Genomic DNA, 20882 nt, shown 5'->3' on the forward strand with positions numbered 1-20882 from the left:
ACTTTGCAGCCACCGGATATCCTCGCTGCATAACTGGCAGTAGCCATGTGGCTGCACTAGCGTTTCCTGACAACCACTGCATTATTTCCACTAATATCCTGTCTGAGGCCTCTGGTCGGGCGACTCCCCGCTCCCACCGTCCAGCGGTACCCTTTCGCTCGTGGATAATAACCCGACTGTGCCCGCGTGCCCAAACAAAGAGGAAACCACTCGAAAGTTCCTCAGATCGCACTTGGCGACAGTGGCCTGCTACTGCCTCTCGACAGCTCTTCAGCGACCACTGCACGGCCGCAGACAGAGCCCGAGGACCGCGGATCTGGGAAGGACGCGGCCGCCTGCTGAGGGGCGGGCCCGCAGCCGTGGGGTCCGCGCCCGGGCGGGGCGTCCTGGGCCGCCGCGTTCGCATTGTCCACGTCCCCCCGCGCCCCGCCGCGTTCCGTCCCTCCCTATCTGTGGCGCACACGCGCGCAGAGCGAGCGGCGCGCGCGGGGCCAGAGCAGCAGCGGCGGCGGCGGGGGCGGGGCGGGGGCGGCGCGGGGCGGGGCGGCGCGGGGGCGGGCCCGGGGCGAGGCAGCCCCGGCGCCAGCGAGCGAGCGGCGAGCGCGGCGAGCACCCGAGAGGAGCGCGAGCACCAGCATGGCGGGGCTCCGACGCCCGCAGCCGAGCTGCTACTGCCGCACCGCCGCGGCCGTGAACCTCCTGCTGGGCGTCTTCCAGGTCCTCCTGCCCTGCTGTCGTCCGGGAGGGGCTCAGGGACAAGGTCAGCCTTGCGCCGCCTGTGCTCGCTCGCCCTCTCCACCCCGCCCCCCCTTCTCTTTCTTTTAGGGAACTGCTGAAATCTATAAGACGGCGAGGGGAGGAAGGGGAAAGGGGCAGGAGGAGGAAGGAAAGCGGTTGCAATTCTCGGCTGATAACATTTTCTGACCGCAGCGTCCTCTCCCGCGCCCCCTGCCCTCAGACAAACAGAAAGCTGGGCAGTCGTGGAGCCTGGGGACAGCGGCGCGGACCGCTAGCCGCACGCGCCCCAGAGCCTTTGTGCGCGGGCCCCGGGCGCCCCGGGCGCAGCCCCCGCTTTGTGTGGCGCGCGCTGGGGCCCCGCCGCGGCCCGGCTTCCTGCAGCTTTGTTCCACGAGCCTGGCCGCCCGGGACCCATCCCGCAAACGCCCGCCCCAAATGCTGCGGGATGCGGAGCGCCGTGGCCGGCGGAGCAGCTTCCCCATCTCCGTATCCCCAGTACGCGAACCCCAGACCTTGCACGCTCCCCGCGACAGGGGGGCCGCCGACTTGCACCCCGCTCATTGTGCTCTTGTCCCCGGCTGGCTCCTCCGGGGGCCGACACTTTAAGGAGAGGGTGACTTGTTTTGGTGAGGCGGGTGCTTGGGGGCACGGCAGGGAAACAGGAAGCGTTTCTTTTCCTTGCATTAAAACGCGCTGTATTTTTTTGGTTGTTCGTGCAGCGATTGAGCCCTTGCCCAACGTGGTGGAGCTGTGGCAGGCAGAAGAAGGGGAACTCCTACTGCCCACTCAGGTGAGGACAGCCAGGTGACAGGGCGGGTGTGGGTGTGCGAGGGAGGAGCGGCCGCGAGGGAGGCCGTCGGCCCTCCAGCGGCACCCGCGCTCGGGCCGCTTTGCAAGGCAAATAAACGGTCGGGCCAAGCCTGAACACCTGGCAACGGTGGCCTTCCCAGCCTCCTCCCGCGCCATGTGACAGGGCGTGAGTCACGCCCGCCCCAAGTTTAGGAGGTGGGAGCCCTGGCCTCCTCAGCAGGGCCGCGGGTCGGCCAGGGCAGCCTCGTGCAGGGGAAGGGCGGGCCCCAGGGCGGGCTGGGGGCCTGGGTGCGCGAGGGGCGTGTGCCCTGTTCCCTAAGTGAGCCAGAGCCCTGTGCCCCAGGACAACAAGGAAGACTGATTGCAGAAGTGTTAGTGAGTGGCACTTGCCATTCTCGTGAAGTGGCTTTGCAGTGAAGATGGGACTTTAAAAGGTTGTAGTCTTGGATTTTTTCCAAGTGCCTTTAATTCTCTTAACAACTTGAATTTCAGGTTTGGGGGGTTCTCCCCCCCATATGATACAATAATTGCATGTGGAAAAATAATTACTAGCATTTCATTGAGAATCCGTGGCATCATACAGGGTTTATTTAGGGCTGCGGTAGATACAGTTCTGCAAGGCGTTGTGTTAAGGTTTAAGGTCTAACGTTTGAATGCAAATGTGCACAATAAAATATAATATTGTCAACTGCTTTTCAGCAGCGACAGTAGTGATCCCTGAATACTCTTTTTTTTTGGAGAGGGGAGGGTTTAATTATAAGGGAATATTCAGCTTGTGTGGGGTAATTTTTAAGATGTTCATTACTTCCCACATTGGTGACAGCACTTAATTCTATGTTGTTTCTTGCGGCTCTTTGGAAAAACAGGATGTCTAGCTGTAAGTCCACGGCTATGCAGTTTTACATTTGAGTTTCTCCCTCCTATGTGAAGCATTAGAGTGCTGGTTTTGAGACATTCAGAATATTCACTTTAACCAGGACTAATGAATAACAGCTTCAAGGCAGAGAGGTGATTTTTAGAGGAAAATTTTCCTGGACCTTCCCTGAAGGCCAGCATGCTGAATAAGACCAGTCCTTTGAGAAAAAAACCTCATCGGGATGGAGAGCAGATAGTCTGTCCTTCTCTTAAAAGTTTATTCCCAAATGGATTTTTTTTTTCCCCTGATTATAAATAACAGATGTGTATTATGGAAAGTTTGGAAAATACAGAAAGATAAAAAGAACCAAATAGAAATCGTTAATGACTCTACTGAGAGATCCACATATAAAACTTGACGGTTTTACTTTTTAAAAATATAGTTATATTTGTGTGTATCAGAGTTGTTTAAAAGCAGCATTCGTGACATTCTGGGCTGGAGACTTGTGTCTTGTGGAGACTATCCTGGGTGGAACTCTGTGTCTTGGGGGCTACGAGATGCCCAGCTGTTAAAGCATCTCTGTCTCTACCCACTAGATGCCAGTGGCACTTTCTCCTCCCTCCCCACCCCCCCTTGTGACAGCTAAAAATGTCCCCAGACATTGCCAGATGTCCCTGGGGAGGAAAATTGCCCCGGTTGAGAAGCACTTGTGTATATCTATATGCATTTGCATTTTTTACTCAGTTCTGGCCTGTGCTCCTTACTGGTTAGTGTTGGAAGCCAACCCAGACAGAAAGGAGAGTAAATTATAGACACTCGTTTGTTGTAGTATTAGTTGAAGATACTGTGCTCAGAGATGGAAATGTCAAGGCCTATGATGTGATTAATGATTTTATTTATAGCCTTCAGAGTTGTTTTATACAATTCTTAATTTGTGGTTTTGTTTTGTTTCATGTAGAACACAGTTTGTTTTGGTAAGAAAAAAAAGCACATAATTTAGAAGTTGTCTTTCTGGACTACTCACTATAAAAGCATTTGTAACTAAGCTATTTTAATCAGAGCTATAATGAAAGTGAAACTGATATTCAAAATAATTTTCTAAATACTTCGCCTCTGTCTATATGTCTGTCTTTTAGAGACTGTTTTACCCTGCATGTACCTGGGTGGGGGGAGGGGATGTATATGGATCTATCTATGTAAACTGTAGGTAAACATGCATATGGATCTCTCCAAGCTGCATATATATACACACGCACTCGTATGTGTATAAACTGCAGAGGGTTCTAAAGAAAGTTATTTTTAGTGGATTCTCTTTAAAGTATTTTGACTTTTTTCCCCCCAAAACTCCCCTATGTGTCATGGAGTCAGCTGAAAAGAGTATTTATAGGTGTTTTTAAATTTGAGCATTTCTGCTTAATTAATCTGTAGGTTGGGCTCCTTTCAGTCAGGAACACTCCAAGGCAGAAGCTAAGATTTGTCAGTGATAGGTGAAGTGGGAGCACCAGAGAGCGTGGCATTAAAAAATAGAATATTAACATTTGTCACCATGAATTATTTGAACTGTTGTTTATTTTGGAAATGTTTTCTGGTGATTGGGTCTTTCTTTTTTTCTTTTTCTTTTTCTGATGGGTCTTTAAGTGACCAAAGACTAGAAAAAGGCATCATTAGTAAAACCAAATACAATAATTAAATTGTTATAACCTTAAAGACCCTCTGGATAGGCTTCCAGGTTTTGACTGCTGGTTCCATCCCTTTTCTCAGTTTCTTCATCTGGAAAATGGGGGTAATTCTCTTAGGATCAGCAGTGCTTGAAGTATCCGGAACTTAGTAAGCACTTCACGTATGTTACCTATTCTTTTGGTATATATCTCAGCTGACTCCTAGATTCGGTTGCTGGAGGGCATGGGACAGCTTTCCTGCTTTCCAGGGCCGAGAATTCAGTACTATCATATGTCTACAGGTGTATAGATATGTTATGTTATTTGTATTTTTTTGTTATATGCTGTTTTATGTGGTCAATAGTTGGCGTAGGAACATAAAACACTTTATCCATGACAATAATGAGAAAGAAGGAAAAAAACGTAATTTTATTCTTAGATTTACAGAATTTTTCCTCTCTTCTGACTTTACTTCTCCCATCCTTTAATACAAAGTGGTGATGGTTAGGAACCAGACACATGTTTTCATTAGCTTATTATCAGGAAATAATGGCCTGTGTGTGAGACACTGCATTGTGTACCTGCTCTATTCACCTTCAAGGTACAAACCCTTCTGTGATCCCCTTGACCTGCTCTGACTCTCGGGCCCTTCCTGACCTTGTGTGTCTTTCCAGTCAGTACCCTGGGATGCTCCCTTTAGCAGGCCCCACATGTATCTGTTGAATGAAAGGACAAAGGCTATCGCCGTGCCGTTCCCATTGGAGCCAGTCCTTCCAGACCTCTAACTCAGTGGTTAGAGGTCTAGCAGTGGCACTGTTGTCATTTCTCTCTATGAGTTTGAGTGTCTGGATTTCTTCTTTGCCTTGCCTGTACCTTCTTGCCCTGACTGGATTCCCTGTAAGAGAGTTTGGGCTTCTAAGCTTGGTGGTCCCATTGTGGCGGCAGTTGAGGAGAGCCAGTTATCAGTGTCTTGTCCTGTTTATGAGGTTAGTTTCAAAGGTGGCTGGCGGAATGCCTTAAGTGTTGGTTTCCTACTGTTCTTTGTTTTTGTTTTTGTTTTGATATGAGTGCTAGCAGCAAGAATGGCAGTCTAGAATTTTTTCTTCTAATCCATTCAGACTTTGCTGAGATGAGAAGGCTCCTAACACCTCCGGTTAGATTTGAGACACTGACATTTTTGCTGAATACAAGCAGCTGTTACCTGATACAGAACCGTTTTGGTCTGGTTTGGGGTGGCTAGGCTTAGTGCTTTTCTGGCCTTGTTTGTTCGTCTAGCAGACACTTATCATGGGCCTGACCCAGTTAGACCCCTGGGATACAGCAATTATAAGTAAGAAAGTCTCTGCCTTTAAAAATCTCATGTCTTACTCCCTTAAGTGTGATGGTATAGGTAACGGAAACTGGTAGAAAGAAATGTACTATTGTACATTGAATATCTGAATTCTTTATTATCTCAGGTACTGTGTTACGTAATCACATCTTGCTCCAGTCAGTGAATCATTGACTGGTATTTGGAAATCTTTTTGTCATAGAGATTTATTTTTAGTTTAATCTACTTCCACTGTCAACATAAAAAATAATACCTAACATGAGTTGAGTATCATTGGCATTGTTTCAGCACTTTATGTGTTACTGATACTCACATTCATATACTTAAAGTGTGAAGTGTTATGCCCTGACTTTACAGATGAGAAAACTGAGGCACAGAGTCATTAGAAAAATTACCCAAGGCTGAAGGAATGGGCCAGTGGTATGATTTGAATCCAGGAGGCCCTGAGCTTCAAAGCCCATGCTAGGTCACTGTGTGAGTTTTTGCAGTCTAAACAGTATTGTGGTGGTAAAGTTCCTGGGTCTGAGGGAGATACTTTTGTGTTTTGTTTTGAATTAGAAAAATTTGTTTCGTGAAGTTTTAAAAAATGGTCATATCCACTAGTATTTTTGAAATTTTTGTTTAAAAATTTTTTTATGGGGCATCTGGGTGGCTCAGTGGGTTAAAGCCTCTGCCTTCAGCTCAGGTCATGATCCCAGGGTGCTGGGATCGAGCCCCGCATCGGGCTCTCTGCTCAGCGGGGAGCCTGCTTCCTCCTCTCTCTCTGCCTGCCTCTCTGCCTACTTGTGATCTCTGTCAAATAAATAAATAAAATCTTTAAAAAAAAATTTTTTTTTTATGGAGGCATAATTGACATTTTACTTTCAGGTGTGCAACATAACAGTAAGTCTAGTTACCATCTGTCACCATACGTAGTTACAAAGCTTTTTTTTTGGCTTATGATGAGAACTTTAAAGATTTTTTTCTCAGTAACTTTCAAATTTGCGGTATAGTATTATTCACTGGTCGCATGCTATACATTACATCCCCAGGACTTCTGTACTTATTTTATAACCGGAAGTTTGTACCTTTTGACCAACTTCACCCATTTTCCCTGCCACTTCCTAACCCTCTTGGCTCCCCAGCAATCACTGGTCTGATCTCTGCATCTGTGAGCTTGGCATTTGTTCTTAAATTATTTTATTTATTTAGAGTATGATCGGCAGGGGGCTGGGGGGGAAGGGTGGGCAGAGGGAGAGAGAGAGAATCTTTGGCAGAGTCCATGCTAGCATGGGGCTCGATCCCATGACCTTAGATCATGACCTGAGCTGAAACCAAGAGTTGGAGACTCAACTGACTGAGCCATCCAGGAGGCCCTGTTTTTGTTCTTGTTTCTGAAATTCTGTATCTGAGAGCAACCACAGGTATTCTCTTTCTGTTTGACTTATCTCACATAGCATAATGCCCTAAGGGTCCATCCATGTTGTTGAAAATAGATTGCGTTTTTTTAATGGCTGCATAGCATTTCATTATATGTATATGTACATATATGTTTATATGCATGTACACATATATATGCACACACATACATACCACATCGTTGTCCCTTCATCTTTCAGTGTACACTTAGGTTGTTTACGTATCTTGGCTGTTGAAATACTGCTATGAACAGGGGGTACAGATAGTTTTTTGAATCAGTGTTTTCAGTTTCTTCAGTTAAATACCCCAAAGTGGAATTGTTAGATCAATTTTTAATTTTTTGAGGACCCTCCATACTGTTTTCCAGAGTAGCCACACCAGTTTGCCTTCCCACCAACAGTGCATGGTTGTTAATTTTTGTCTTTTTGGTAGTAGCCATTCTAACAGGTGTGAGGTATATATCCACTAGTATTTAAGGAACAGCTAGACTGTACTTAGCTCTGCAGACATTTACAGAGCATGTACTGTGGGCCAGGCACTGGTCTAGGGGTTGCAGATGTCACGTTGAACAAAAACAAAACCCCTGCCCTCATGGAGCTTGCAGTCTAATGGAGGCATATAGATGGTAAATACGAAGTAGAATAGATTATATGTTCTTTAGTCTGTTAGAAAGGCCTGTATGGTGGCAGACCAGAGGAAGATTCAGCTGATGGGAGCTGGAGTTTTAATTTAACAAGTTGAAGTAGGTTGGTTTGAGAAGACCTAGAAAGCAGTGAGAGATTTGGAATAGTTAGTGCAAGGGCCCTGAGGCACTGCCAAGAGGGTGGGGTAGCGAAATTATAGGATTTGGCTCCCGCCTTTGAGAGCCTGGTGGTGGTGGGGAGATAAGGCTGGTACTACCCTGAGATAACATTCAAGTGCTGAACTGTAGGAACTGAAAGGAAGGAGGCGGAACAGTGCATCTTGGAGGAGTCTATTACTGGCTTAGGGCTGGGAGGGCTGCTTTGATGCCTGCATTAGGGAGGTGTGAATGGGACCTCCTCTAGATCCTTACTGGAGTGACAGCTTTTAAGCAGATGCTTTAGCTGGGAGTCCAGAGCTCCTGGTGAAGTGTGGCTGTAGAGATTGGGATGGGTATGTCAAGGTCATTTGACAGTTGCCCAGTTCCAGGTTATGGAGCTTAGAGTACGTCTGAATCGCAGCTAGGGAGCGGTGGTAGGCTCTTGATATGGGATGCTGGGTCCATACCAAGTGGGTGGAAAGTTGTGACTGATGTTGCAGAAAATCGGTTTTGCGGAGACAAAAGGGGTGGACTGGAGGCAGTGGTCTTAAACAGAGTGAAGAGCGCCATCTGTGCTGGTCATGGAGGCCTGAGGTACTGATGGTGTGGGCTGCTTTGCTGGCAGAAAGGATGGAGAAGAAAGCACAGGTCTGTACCATAGTTCTGTTGAGTGAGTAGGTCTTTATGGCTGGAGGTTAAGGAAAGAGAGCAGTATAAGGTGACCCTAAGGTTTGTCCATAGGTCAAGGAGTGCAATGGTATCCTTGACAGAAGGAAACCAGTTAGAACAGAAACCACTTGGCAGGGGCCCGGGATGTTGCTATAAGTCAGTGTTGATCATTACTGTTTTGGGGGAAGACAAAATGCGTATGTGCTAGAGGCATTTTGTGTTGTGGGGCACCTGCCATGTGCTGGCCACAGCCTGGTGCTGGGCTCCCTAAAGGGGGAGGAGTCTTGCTCTTGGGAAAGATAGGCATTCCCTGAGCAACCACATCTATGATTGAGGAGGAGTTGGGTCCAGTGGTGGGGATTTGGGCCCCACGGTGATAAGCTTGTGTCAACATTGTGAGTGAATTGGTGTAGGGAGTCTGGGCCCAGGAGGACTGTAGTGACAAGTAGGAAGGCAGGGGGTGGAGAGGCAGTAAGTACCAAGAGCAAGAAGCCAGAGAACCAGGAAGGCTCGGTACTCCTGAACCCAGCAGTGACGAGCTCCGGGAAAGAATGGGCAAGACTCTGTCTGCCAGACAAATACATGTAGTATTTAATTGGATCTACCCTTGTGTTTCTATTTCAAGTGACTTTTCTTTTTACCCTCCTGGTATATGTCATGTGGTCAGATTTTGGCCTGGTGAGTCTGGGAGAGGATTTTGGAAGTGTTTTTGAGTGTGATGTTTATGCCATTTATAAAATTGATTAGCCTTTTTATGTTGATGTCAAAATATGTCAGGTAGTCAGGTATCCATGTAGGGGATTCTGAGCTAACCAATCCCTTTTCTATATATATATATATATATATATACATATATATGTATATATATATATATTTTTTTTTTTTTTAAGATTTTATTTATTTATTTGACAGACAGAGATCACAGTAGGCAGAGAGGCAGGCAGAGAGAGAGGGATGGGGAAGCAGGATCCCCCCTGAGCAGAGAGCCCAATGCAGGGCTTGATCCCAGGACCTTGAGATCATGACCGGAGCCGAAGGCTGCAGCTTAACCCACTGAGCCACCCAGACGCCCCTCCCTTTTCTATATTATCATTAAACTTTATTTTATGCGATTCAAGTTAAATGTTAAAAAAAAGGCTTTTGGAGAGAAGAGATGTCAAAGTAGTTTTGAGATTATGTTTAGGTCATGACTTTAAGCAGGAAGAAACTTTATTTACACTGCCTGAGGGATTACATGGCAATTTATGGCTTTTAGGAGTATCATTTTTTCAATAATGAATAAATATTCATTAATATACCTGCTGCTATCAATATCCATAAATATTCATTGAATACCTGCTGTGTATCAGGCACTATTTTTTATTTTTATTTCACTTAAAAAATTTTTTTTTCCAATATTTTATTTATTTATTGAGAGGGAGTGGGAAAAAGGGGAGAAGCAGAGGGAGAAGGAGAGAGAGAGAATCTCAAGCAGACTCCATGCTGAACATGGAGCCCGATGTGGAGCTGGATCTCACTACCCTGAGATCAGGACCTGAGCTGAGATCAAAAATGACACTTAACCAGCTAAGCCACCCATTTTTTTTAAGGCACTATTTTTAGACATTCGTTACAAGTTCATCATCCATGTGAAATTTAAGAATTATTTCTTTTGGAGATTTTTGCGTTCTTTTGAAATAACTGTTAAACCGTGTTTTTTCGTTTGTTTTTATCAATAGGGTGATTCCGAAGAGAATATGGAGGAGCATTCTCAAGAACAGAGGTAAGAAAAACAACAGGAGCAAATACCTGCATTCTCAACATTGCTGCTCACTTTGGATGCTGTCTGAAGTCTTGGTATATGTACGTTTATGTTTACATGTTTAATAGATCAGTGATATGCCTTGCTTTTTGGCGTTGGGGTGTCTGTGGTCTCTAATAATTAATATATCTTTGTTTGAAAATAAGGTTGTACAGAAAACTGTTAGAAATATCTACCCCATCCCTGATATTCAGCTTTGCATTTTCCATGGCGTACTTATGCTGCCCCCCTTTTCACAAATACCTGTTTAGCATCAGGCATAGTGCTGGGTGCTGTGTGTAAAATAAGGACCCAAACCCGTGTTGAATGTAGTGGTGGAGTCAGACGTTACTGTAAACAAAACAAAATGGTTGTGATTACACTATCGACAATCAGATTGCCGTGGTATAGAATAATGAGGAAGATCAGGTGGGGCCCCTCTTAGCAAGTATATTTGAGCTGAAGGCTATGGAGGACTAGCCATGTAGCAAGCAGCAAATGAAGGGAGAGTGCTCTGGGCAGAGGGAGTGGCAGGTGCAAAGGCCCGGAGGTGGGAGGCACTGGCAGCATTCCAGGAACTTGGAGAAGGCCAATGTAGTATGTAGGATACTAAGGTAAGGTAGGACCTTAGAAACCACAGTAAGGAGGTTGGGTTTTATTTTTTTTAAGGGTGGTATGATTTGTTAATGGATTTAAAGCAGGGGCTAGCAAATCTAAAGGTGTAAACTAGATTTTTAAAAGAATACCTTGGGACAGTTGGTTAAGAGTTTGCCTTCAGCTTCTGTCATGATTCCAGGGTCCCTCTCCGTTTGCCGCTGCCCCCTGCTCATGCTCACTCTCTGTCTCTCTCTCTCTCTCTCAAACAGATAAGTACAAAAAAACAAACAAACAAACAAACAAACAAACAAAAAAACTTCGGTGGTGGAGCAGTCTCCGTCACTTGTCATACTGGGATGTCTGGTCGCTTGGAGGTACACGGAGACTGGGCACAGGGATTTCTTTCGGAGAGTCAGCTTCTAGATCTCATTATCCATATAGTCTTCTAAAGCTGATCTGTCTGAGGTTCCAAGCTATCCTTTTCTACCTCCTCTTTTATAATCTCTTTTCCACTTCATAGGAGAAAGACAGACTTCTTCCCTAGCCCCCATCTTATATGTGCTCCATATTGGGCAAACAGAGGCATGATTTGAAATACTGGCATTGGTTAGGAGAAGCGATTAACTCTGACTGGATGACAAATTCTTTTCTAACGCTGGTGGTTTTCAAACCTGACCACAAAATTGAAGGGCACAATCAAATCAGCAATTGATAGATCATCAGCAGTTATTTTTTAATGATAGATCACTCTGCTTTTTGGGTAAACAGGGAGTTTAGAGACTATAAGGACAGTGCTGTAACAATTCTCCTTCCATTCACACCCATTTATGTGAACAAGCTTTTTCAGGGCTTACATTTAAAAAAAAGTAGACAAGAAAAATAATAGTCACATGAATCAAGGATGGAGGTAAGACACTTTCATCCATTTCTTTAAGGAATGCATTTTCAGTAAATTTGTTTCCTTATGTCTAATCACCTGTCAAGACTTACAAATTTGTTGGTTTGATTGGTTGTTTACTAACGAAAATTATACTGGTAACTCAGAAGAAAAAAAATATTTAACACTTAAACCCAGTAAGTCACAGGAAATTTTTTTTCTTAAGACTTTATTTTTATTTATTTGACAGACAGAAATCACAAGCAGGCAGAGAGGCAGGCAGAGAGAGGAAGGGAAGCAGACTTCCTGCTGAGCAGAGAGCCCGATGTGGGGCTCCATCTCAGGACTCTGGAATCATGACCTGAGCTGAAGGCAGAGGCTTTAATCCACTGAGCCACCCAGGTGCCCCAGCACAGGAAATATTTTTAAAAGCCCAACATTTCAGGTGAAACACATAGTTTTGTTTCAGAAGCCTTTCAACATAATGATGTACATGTTAGGTTAAAATTTTTGGAGGGAGGGGCTCCTGGGTGTCTCAGTTGGTTAAGTGTCTGCCTTCAGTTCAGGTCATGATCCCAGGTTCTGGGTTGGAGTCCCGCATTGGGCTCCCTACTTAGTGGGGAGCCTGCCGTCTCCCCTGCTTGTGCTTGCTCATTCACTCGCTATGTCTCTGACAAATAAATAAATAAAATATTTAAAAAAAAAAATCCTTGGAGGGAATATCCAGCCATACAAGAATGCCTATTGGTGTGTTTAAAAATATGGACGATGATAGGACAACTGGCTGGCCCAGTTGATACAGCAGGTGACTCTTGATCTTGGGGTCATAATTTGGAGCCCCATGCTGGGTATAGAGATTACTTAAAAAAAAAAAAAAAAAGAATGATGGTAGATTTCATTGAGTATTGTTCAGATTCCATTGCATATATATATTTTTAAAATATTTTATTTATTTATTTGACAGAGAGAGAGATCATAAGTAGGCAGAGAGGCAGGCAGAGAGAGAGGGGGAAGCAGGCTCCCAGCTGAGCAGAGAGCCTGATGCGGGACTCCATCCCAGGATTCTGAGATCATGACCTGAGCTGAAGGCAGAGGCTCAATCCACTGAGCCACCCAGGCACCCCATCCATTGCATATATTTTTAAAAGTGATGGTGAGTTTTATTTAGAAAACTGTTATTTATAATATGGCAGAAATGACATTCTATGCAGCCATTTAAATTCATAATATAAAATTTTAAATGTGGGATAAATATATGAGGCAGAATTGAGAGTTTGCCATTGTTTTCTGTTTGAGTGTAGGGGAGGGAGCAAGGAGAGGTGAGGATTGCTGGTGGTGGTTCAGACGAGGCTGGTGGGAGTTGGGAAGTTCTGAGATGGATTTTGGGGGTGGAACAGATTCATCAGTTGCTGAATCAGTGGTAGAGCAGGAGGGGAAGAGAAGTAGTCACAGAGGTCTTCTAGAATTTGGCTTGAGCATCTGGAGGGGATGAAAACTGAGATGGGAAAGGAAGTAGGGGAGGGAATCAGGAACTTTGGTTGCCTCATAGGAATGTCAAACTTGATTTGACACGTTCCTGAGGAAGTGGTACTGTGAGCCCCAAGCTAGGAAGCTCTGGGCAGCCTCCAGGGGTGGGCGTATCCAGCCTGTAGGCAGCCCGGTGTGCGCCTTAGCTTTTGTTCTCTTCTGTAGATTGCTGTGCTCTTCTTTCTCATCAGTCACAACTGGTTACTTTCCTCTGTTTTCTGTCAGACTTGAAGGTATCAGTAGATGTTATCCCCGTGGGTCTTTTTACCTAGTGTCAGAGTGCTGGGGAAGGTGTGTGGGGTGGGAGAATGGCAGTTACTCAACACAGTGGCTTTCAAACTTTCTGACAGTGACTCACGGTAAGGGATATATTTTACATCATGTGCACCTAGCTACCCATACACATATATCTGGATGTATGAACTGAGTACCTGTACTACCTGAGTCATACTCTTTTTTCTTTTTTTTTTTTAAGATTTTATTTATTTATTTGACAGAGATCACAAGTAGGTAGAGAGGCAAGCATGGAGGGGTGGGGGAAATAGGCTCCCTTCTGAGCAGAGAGGCTGATGCGGGGCTCAATCCCAGGACCCTGAGATCATACCTGAGTTGAAAGCAGAGGCTTTAACCCACTGAGCCACCCAGGCGCCCCTGTCATACTCTTTTCTATTTCATTTTTTTATTGTGATGAAATATATATAACAGGTCCCATTTAAACCATTTTTAAACGTCAGGTCTGTGGCATCGAGCTGATCCACACAGCTGTGCATCCACTCACTACCATCCATCCACAGACTTTTTCGAATTAATTTTATTTCATGTAAAAAGAAATGCTGGTTACCTCTACAGGAATGATTTTAAAATTTCTTAATCATGAATCCCATTTTGATCAGCCCTGATTTATATGTTTCAATCTCTCAATATTAACTATTTTGTAGTATTTTGCTCTTACATTATCGCTAGTTGCTTTCCTTTTAACTTGGCTTCCAAACCTCTTCCTCTTTGTTTCTTCTGGCTTTTTTTCCCTCCCGCCCTCCCACCTTTGGATTTGTTCCTCATGTGTAAAGACTAGATCACGACAGGGGTGGATGGTACTCTTAGAGAATTTTCTTTGTGTCTGTTTCCTGAAGATGTAGGTTCTGGAGCTCTTTCCAGGAATTCTCACTGTAAGTGTAATGTCCTGTGATAGGTAAATGAATCACCTAAGTACTTAGTATTCATTTACCTTTACTGCACTGTTGAGAAATTTTTTAAATGAAAATTTTAATACCTCCAAAGCTCATATAATGTCTTGCTGTAGTTAAAGTAGAACTTCTGTTTTAGAATGTATTTAGTTTTACAGAGAGGCTGTGAAGATGGTACAGAGAGTTCTCATAGAGCCCTCATGCACTTTACCCAACTGCTAACATCTTCCATTACGGTGGCACATTTGTTAGAACTAAGAAGTCAACACTGGTGCGTTACCATCAACTAAACTCCGCACTATTTGAACTTCACTTATTTTTCCCTGATGTCATTTTTTTGTCCAGGATCCCATCCAGGATGCCGCATTACTTTTAGTTGTCCTGTCTCCTTAAGACTTCTTGGTTGTGACAGTTTGTAATATTTTCCTTGTTTTTGAAACCTTGCCTGTTTTGAGGAGTACCGCCTCAGGTCTTTTGTAAAATGCCCCTCTCTTTGGGGTTGCCTGATGTTCTTTCTCCTGGTTAGATTGGGGGTATGTGGTTTGGGGAGGAAGACCACACCTATAAAGGGAATTGTCATCACATATCAAGGATTTCTCCTGTCAACATGGCTTATCGCTTTGATATTAACCTTAATCACCTGGCTTTTTCATCTCTTCTCATGCTACACTCTTTGGAGGCAAGTCATTGAATGGAGTTAAACTCCACCTACAGAAATTATTTGGAGTTCTTCCCTCATTTATTCATTCAGTCATTTATTTATATCAGTATGGACATACTTATTTTACTTATTTTACGCTTTGGATTATAATCTGATATTAGATTTGCCTTGCTAGCTTAATGTCCTGCCTAAATCTTATTGTGAAGTTATTACTGCCTCTTTACACATGGTTTTAAACATTTTTGTGATTTTTGGTTTTAATTATTACCCCACATACTAACTCTCTATTGATAAATAAGACTCTAAGTCAGTAGAGGCAATGCTTGGGAATTCTGCACCACAAATGCCTCGTCTCGAGAGGCACCATCTAGAGGACCACACTGCAACTCCATATAGCTGTGGCCATAAAAGAGAGTTTCAAGATGTCCCAAGAAAAGTGTAGGTGGCACTGACATCTATCCCTGGTGAGAATCTGAATCTGAAGAGGGCTCTGTGTCTCAGTCGGCAGCCTGCCCAGGGTGGGGCCCAAAGCAGACCACCATTACTCTTGGGGTGAACGGTTCTGGAGTTGCCACCTTATGATCTCAAACACACTTAGGGAAAGCTTTCAGGGAAATTGGCCTCAGTGAAGATTTTGTTTGTATTAACTTGAGTGAATGCTATGTAATTGCATTTGGTTGAAAGCCAGGAAAGCAATATCTGAAAGACTTTCTCCCCTCTTGCCTCTGAATCCACGTTTTTCTCCTGGGTGTTCTCAAATACCAGCAGTAATCTGTTCCTTCGCTGAAAGTGAGAGATTGCATTTGGGATTCAGCAATGAGAGCCAGTGAGAGCGGACTTCAGCTCTTGCGGGAATCGAATGCTCTCTGGGAAGCTCGTCTGGCTCTCTGTACATAGCTCCCATAAGCCTTGCTGGCGTACATTAGAATGTGAACAGTGTGAGCAGTGGTGAGGCGAACAGTATAGTGTATCCACATTTAAAATGGTGATATGAAAGTCGTAAATACTGACTGGTCAAGTACAGTGTGGGACTTGTCATTGTGTTGTATTTTTTTTTTTAAAGATTTTATTTATTTATTTGATAGAGAGAGATCACAAGTAGATGGAGAGGCAGGCAGAGAGAGAGAGGGAAGCAGGCTCCCTGCCGAACAGAGAGCCCGATGCGGGGCTCGATCCCAGGACCCCGAGATCATGACCTGAGCCGAAGGCAGTGGCTTAACCCACTGAGCCACCCAGGCACCCCGTGTTGTATTTTTTTGATGTGATTTTATATGATCAGTTAACAGCAGCAAACTGTGTTCTTCTGAATCCGTTTTGACATCAGTTAAAGGCTGAGCCTAAGAGTCAGGACATGAAGAAAGTCTTGTTAACCTTTCAGCAATATACTGAAAGATATAATTGCAGACAAAAATGACTTAATTGCTAGGGAAACTTCCTTTTGGCAGCGAAGGGGATTTCAGAGCCCCCACAGGGAATGGAACTGCTTTTCACTTTTCTTTGTTCTCCTTTAGAAGTTGAAAGCTGTTTTTTCAGTATAACCCCCCAGTTCCTTACCTGTTGACAGGATCCTAGCTTTTTAAGCTGAGCATGCCTCCCCAGGGTTCCACTGTGGACATTCTTCTCTTCCCATCTGTCGTTTTCTCCGAGGTGATCTCACCTGTTCTCTTGGGGCTTTACCTAAATAGAAAGAACTTGAACTTGGATTGTACCTTCTAGCCAGGGGGTCTTACCTGTCCGGCTGCCCACAGAGAGCTCCTTTTAGCTTTCAGGTGCTGCTAACTTAACTGAGCTCTCAGGCTCAGTTCCTTCTCAGCCCTCCCCCCCATTGTGCACTGTACATTCATTTGTGTAAGCCAGATACCAGGATGCCCCTTGACTCCTTCCCACTCCCCACCCTAGTGTATGACCAGGTGGTGGCTGGATCTCCACATGGTCTGCTACCTCTATTTTATAGCTACCCAAACCTGTTCTCCACCTTCCCACCTGAGTAATGTATCTCAGTGATACTTCCTTTCCTGTCCTTACTTCTACACACAACCTTGCCCTTTGTGACCAAGTGTAGACGTTGGAACATAGCATAGAAGGCCTTCTGTGATCTCGGCCATGCTCACTTCTTCAGCCTTCCTGCCCCTGCTTCTCCCTCCCCTCTTTCACATGGACTCCTGCTCTCCTCTCTTCTCTTCTCTTCTCTTCTCTTCTCTGGCTAAGCCCCTTACCTGACCAACTCCATATAGTACCGGCACTTGTAACACAGGGTCTATCTTTGTTTAAAATCACCTGTCTTGGCATTGTCCTGAGTCTCGATCCACTAATTCCTTTGCACCCAACCTAGTACTTAACATCTAGGTGAAGAACTGCTGAATGAAGGGAGGCAAGCTCCTGATACAAATTTAAGTCTTTTTTTTTTTTTTTTAAGATTTTATTTATTTATTTGACAGACAGAGATCACAAGTAGACAGAGAGGGAGGGAAGCAGGCTCCCTGCTGAGCAGAGAGCCCAATGCGGGACTCGATCCCAGGACCCTGAGATCATGACCTGAACCGAAGGCAGCCGCTTAACCCACTGAGCCACCCAGGCGCCCCAAATTTAAGTCTTTTAAATTGATAACTTACATCATTTCACACGTTCTTTGTATCCAAGCCCACAAACCATATTTGCCATCAGAATCAAAGCAGTGGTATTAATATTAGAGGTTGTGGTTTTTAAATTAGGTCATTGCAGTTGGTATGTTTTTAAAGAAAATGGGTTATTAGCTCTATTGGTGCGTGCCCCGTGGTACTTTCTATAGAGTTATGTGGGCCCTGGGAAGGATGCAGAATGAATGCATTCAGTCATGGGCTGCATGACCCTCACAGTCTAAAGTAAATTTTTATTGATTATAAGAGAGCTGCTAATATAGATATTCTTAGAATTTAAACTTTTCAACAGGGTTCTTGGTATATATTAAAATTGTTTTCAAGTCACAAAATACATTTTTTAGGTTTTTTTTAATTTGTTTTTAGGTTTTGAAATTTTCAGCAAAGCTTTTTGAGACTTATTTATATAATTGTTTAGACCTCAATTAGAATTAATTAGAAAAAATAGTATAGTAGGATCAGTATCCTAATTCTGATTTTATTAAAATTATTACTTCTAGATTTATTTTTCTACAGACTTTGGAGTGATTAAGCTTGTGCTAATTTATATCTTTATATTGAAAAAGATATTTGGGGGCGCCTGGGTGGCTCAGTGGGTTAAGCCGCTGCCTTCGGCTCAGGTCATGATCTCGGGGTCCTGGGATCGAGTCCTGCATCGGGCTCTCTGCTCAGCAGGGAGCCTGCTTCCTCCTCTCTCTCTCTCTCTGCCTCTCTGCCCACTTGTGATTTCTCTCTGTCAAATAAATAAATAAAATCTTTAAAAAAAAAAAAAGAAAGAAAAAGATATTTGAACCAATTTTAATAATTCCAGGTATATTTTAAAGGGTTATTCTAGATTAAAACTAAGCAAAACATTTCATTAATGTTCATGATCCTGAAACCATAAAGTAGAATCGAAATCTCAAGAGCTTGGGTATGGTCCCTAAATGTGGCATAACTTGTGCCAGAAACGTCCCTAAACATGGTGTAACTTGTGCCAGAAACTTGATGTTCATTACTTTAGACTAGGAATTGCCTTTAGGCGGAGTGTCTTAATCCAACACTCAAAGTCTGACTCTTAGCTTGCTTCACAACTGTCTCAGCTCCTTGTCACAAATACTTCACAGTCAGGTGTCTTCTGAAGTCTGTTCAGTGGGTGTGCATCCTGAAGTAAGAGCTAGGCAGATTCAACAGCCCAGGAAGACTTGTCCATGGAAATGACAACATGGGTATTAAAAAGTACATAAAAGATTTCTAAGGAGCTTCTTTCAGATCAGAGCGAAGGTACCACTGTGAGTGAAAGAGAGACTTGGATGTTTTGCCATTTTAAACCCAACCTCCATTTTCAAGAAAACTTACAGCTGTATAGTTAGAGATGAGCTGACACTGTGGTTGTCTTAGGTTTCTTTGATGTTGGGAGAATTGTGCTTTGGTTGCTCTTTACTCATCACGATGCGCTGATGAGAAATAAAAGTACTTTTCAGATGGATCCCAATATACTGACAGCAGTATCCATCAATGCTGTGGAGGCATTCTGGATGTGCTGGGACACCAAACTTCATATTGCTTAAGAGGGTGACAGAGCTTGGGATTTCAAGGTTCAAAGGAGAAATAGAATTTCCCAAGGCAGTATTCTCTGTCTAGGAACATAAGTATTAAAATAAGAGGGTCTCCCGGGAGCTCGTTACTCTAGTTTTAAATGAATTGTCATCAGATTGTTTTGTTGTTGCAGTCTTCCACATACGAAATAAGACTCTGGAGTAATAGTGATTCCCACCCCCACTCTAGTAGGTGTAACAAAAGAATGTTGCCACTTCACAAATAATTAACTATAATAATTTAGACAGTATTTCACAGATGGTGTGCTCAGTAAAGATGCTTCTGGAACCATTGTTTTTGAATTGCTTTGCAAACTCATTTATGAATGATACGGGGAAAGTCTTGTTTATTGTGGCCTTTCCCAATGTTTTCTCCCAAGTAGTGGGGATGTAGTTTTAAAAAGTCTGCTATGAATGTGAAAATTCTTTGAAATTAAAAAAATATATTTTTTTAATTTATTGAGAATTTTAAGTCATTTTAAAATTACTCTCTGATCGCTTTTTTTTTCCCCCTTCAAAAATCTTTTAGTAAAATGTATGTTTCGGGAAGATTGCTGTATTTACCTCATGGGATAATTTTCTGTGCTACACACATACATATCCCAGTTGGAGAAACAAGGTTTTAGTGCCATATATGTTTCTTCCCTCACGGCCAATTCCTGTTGTTTTTACCCAGTTTGTTCAGATATTTCAATCAGAAGACATAGCTCTGGATGGCATATGGCTCTTGGGCTAAACCTAAACATTACCTATTAATAAACTGTGGGGACAACACCAAACTAAAAAGCTTCTGCACAGCAAAGGAAACCATGACCAAAACAAAAAGCAACCTGTGGAATGGGAGGAGATATTTGCAAATGACGTATCTGATTAAGGATTAGTATCCAAAATATATACTGAACTTACACAACTCAACACCCCCCAAAATGAATAATTCACTCAGAAACGGGCAGAAGACACGAACAGACATTTCTCCAGAGAAGACATCCAGATGGTCAACAGATACATGAAAGATGCTCTATACAACTTACCAGGGAAATAAAAATCAAAACCACAATAAGATCCACCTCACACTTGTCAGAATGGCTAAAATCAAAAACACAAGCAACAACCAATGTTGGTGGGGATGTGGACAAAAAGGAACCGTTGTGTACTGTTCATGGGAATATGGGAATGCAAGCTGGTACAGTTACTGTGGAAAAGAATATGAAGGCTCCTCAAAAAAATTAAAATTAGAAATACCATATGATCCAGTAATTCCGGTACTGGATATTTACCCAAGAAAATGAAAACACTCGTTTGAAAAGATATATCCACCTCTATGTTTGTTGCAGTGTTATTTCAATAGCCGGGATATGGAAGTGTTCCACTGAGAGATGAATGAATAAAAAGGAGGTTTTATATCCATATCCATAAAATGGAAGATTATTCAGCCATAAAAAAGAATGAAATCTTCCCATATGTGACAACATGGCAGGACCTAAAAGGTATTATCCTAAGTGAAATAATTCAGATAGAGAAAGATGAATACCATATGAGTTCTCTAATATGTGGACTCTAAAACACAAAACAAATGAATAAGGAGAAAACCATACTCTTCATTACAGAGAACAAAAACGGGTGGTTGCTAGAGAGGAGCGGGTGGGGGATGGGTAGAAGAGGTGAATGGGATTCAGAGGTAAAAACTTCTAGTTATAAAATAAGTCACAGAGATGAAAAGTATAGCATAGGGAATATGGTCAGTAATATTGTCATCCTGTTGTGTGGTGACAGAGGGGACTATACTTATTGTGGTGAGCACTG

General features: G+C 43.5%; 1 protein-coding gene across 5 annotated transcripts in view; it reads left to right on the plus strand.

Moving 5' to 3' along the window:
* The first annotated feature begins 568 nt into the window (after positions 1-568).
* The window catches only part of TMEM131L (transmembrane 131 like), a 159430-nt gene continuing 139116 nt past the window's right edge, over positions 569-20882 (plus strand). For 3 of the 5 annotated variants that reach the window (XM_059173493.1, XM_059173502.1, XM_059173497.1), the window contains exons 1-3: positions 572-760; positions 1458-1528; positions 9959-10002. In XM_059173493.1, coding sequence (XP_059029476.1) covers positions 637-760; positions 1458-1528; positions 9959-10002 — 239 coding nt within the window. In that variant the 5' untranslated portion in view covers positions 572-636. Of the gene's footprint in view, positions 761-1457; positions 1529-9958; positions 10003-10063; positions 10083-20882 lie in introns of those variants that run through there. The other 2 variants (XM_059173505.1, XM_059173507.1) reach the window with 2 other exon arrangements.

Source organism: Mustela lutreola, chromosome 1 (assembly GCF_030435805.1).
Source record: "Mustela lutreola isolate mMusLut2 chromosome 1, mMusLut2.pri, whole genome shotgun sequence".
NCBI classification, from domain to species: Eukaryota; Metazoa; Chordata; class Mammalia; order Carnivora; family Mustelidae; genus Mustela; species Mustela lutreola.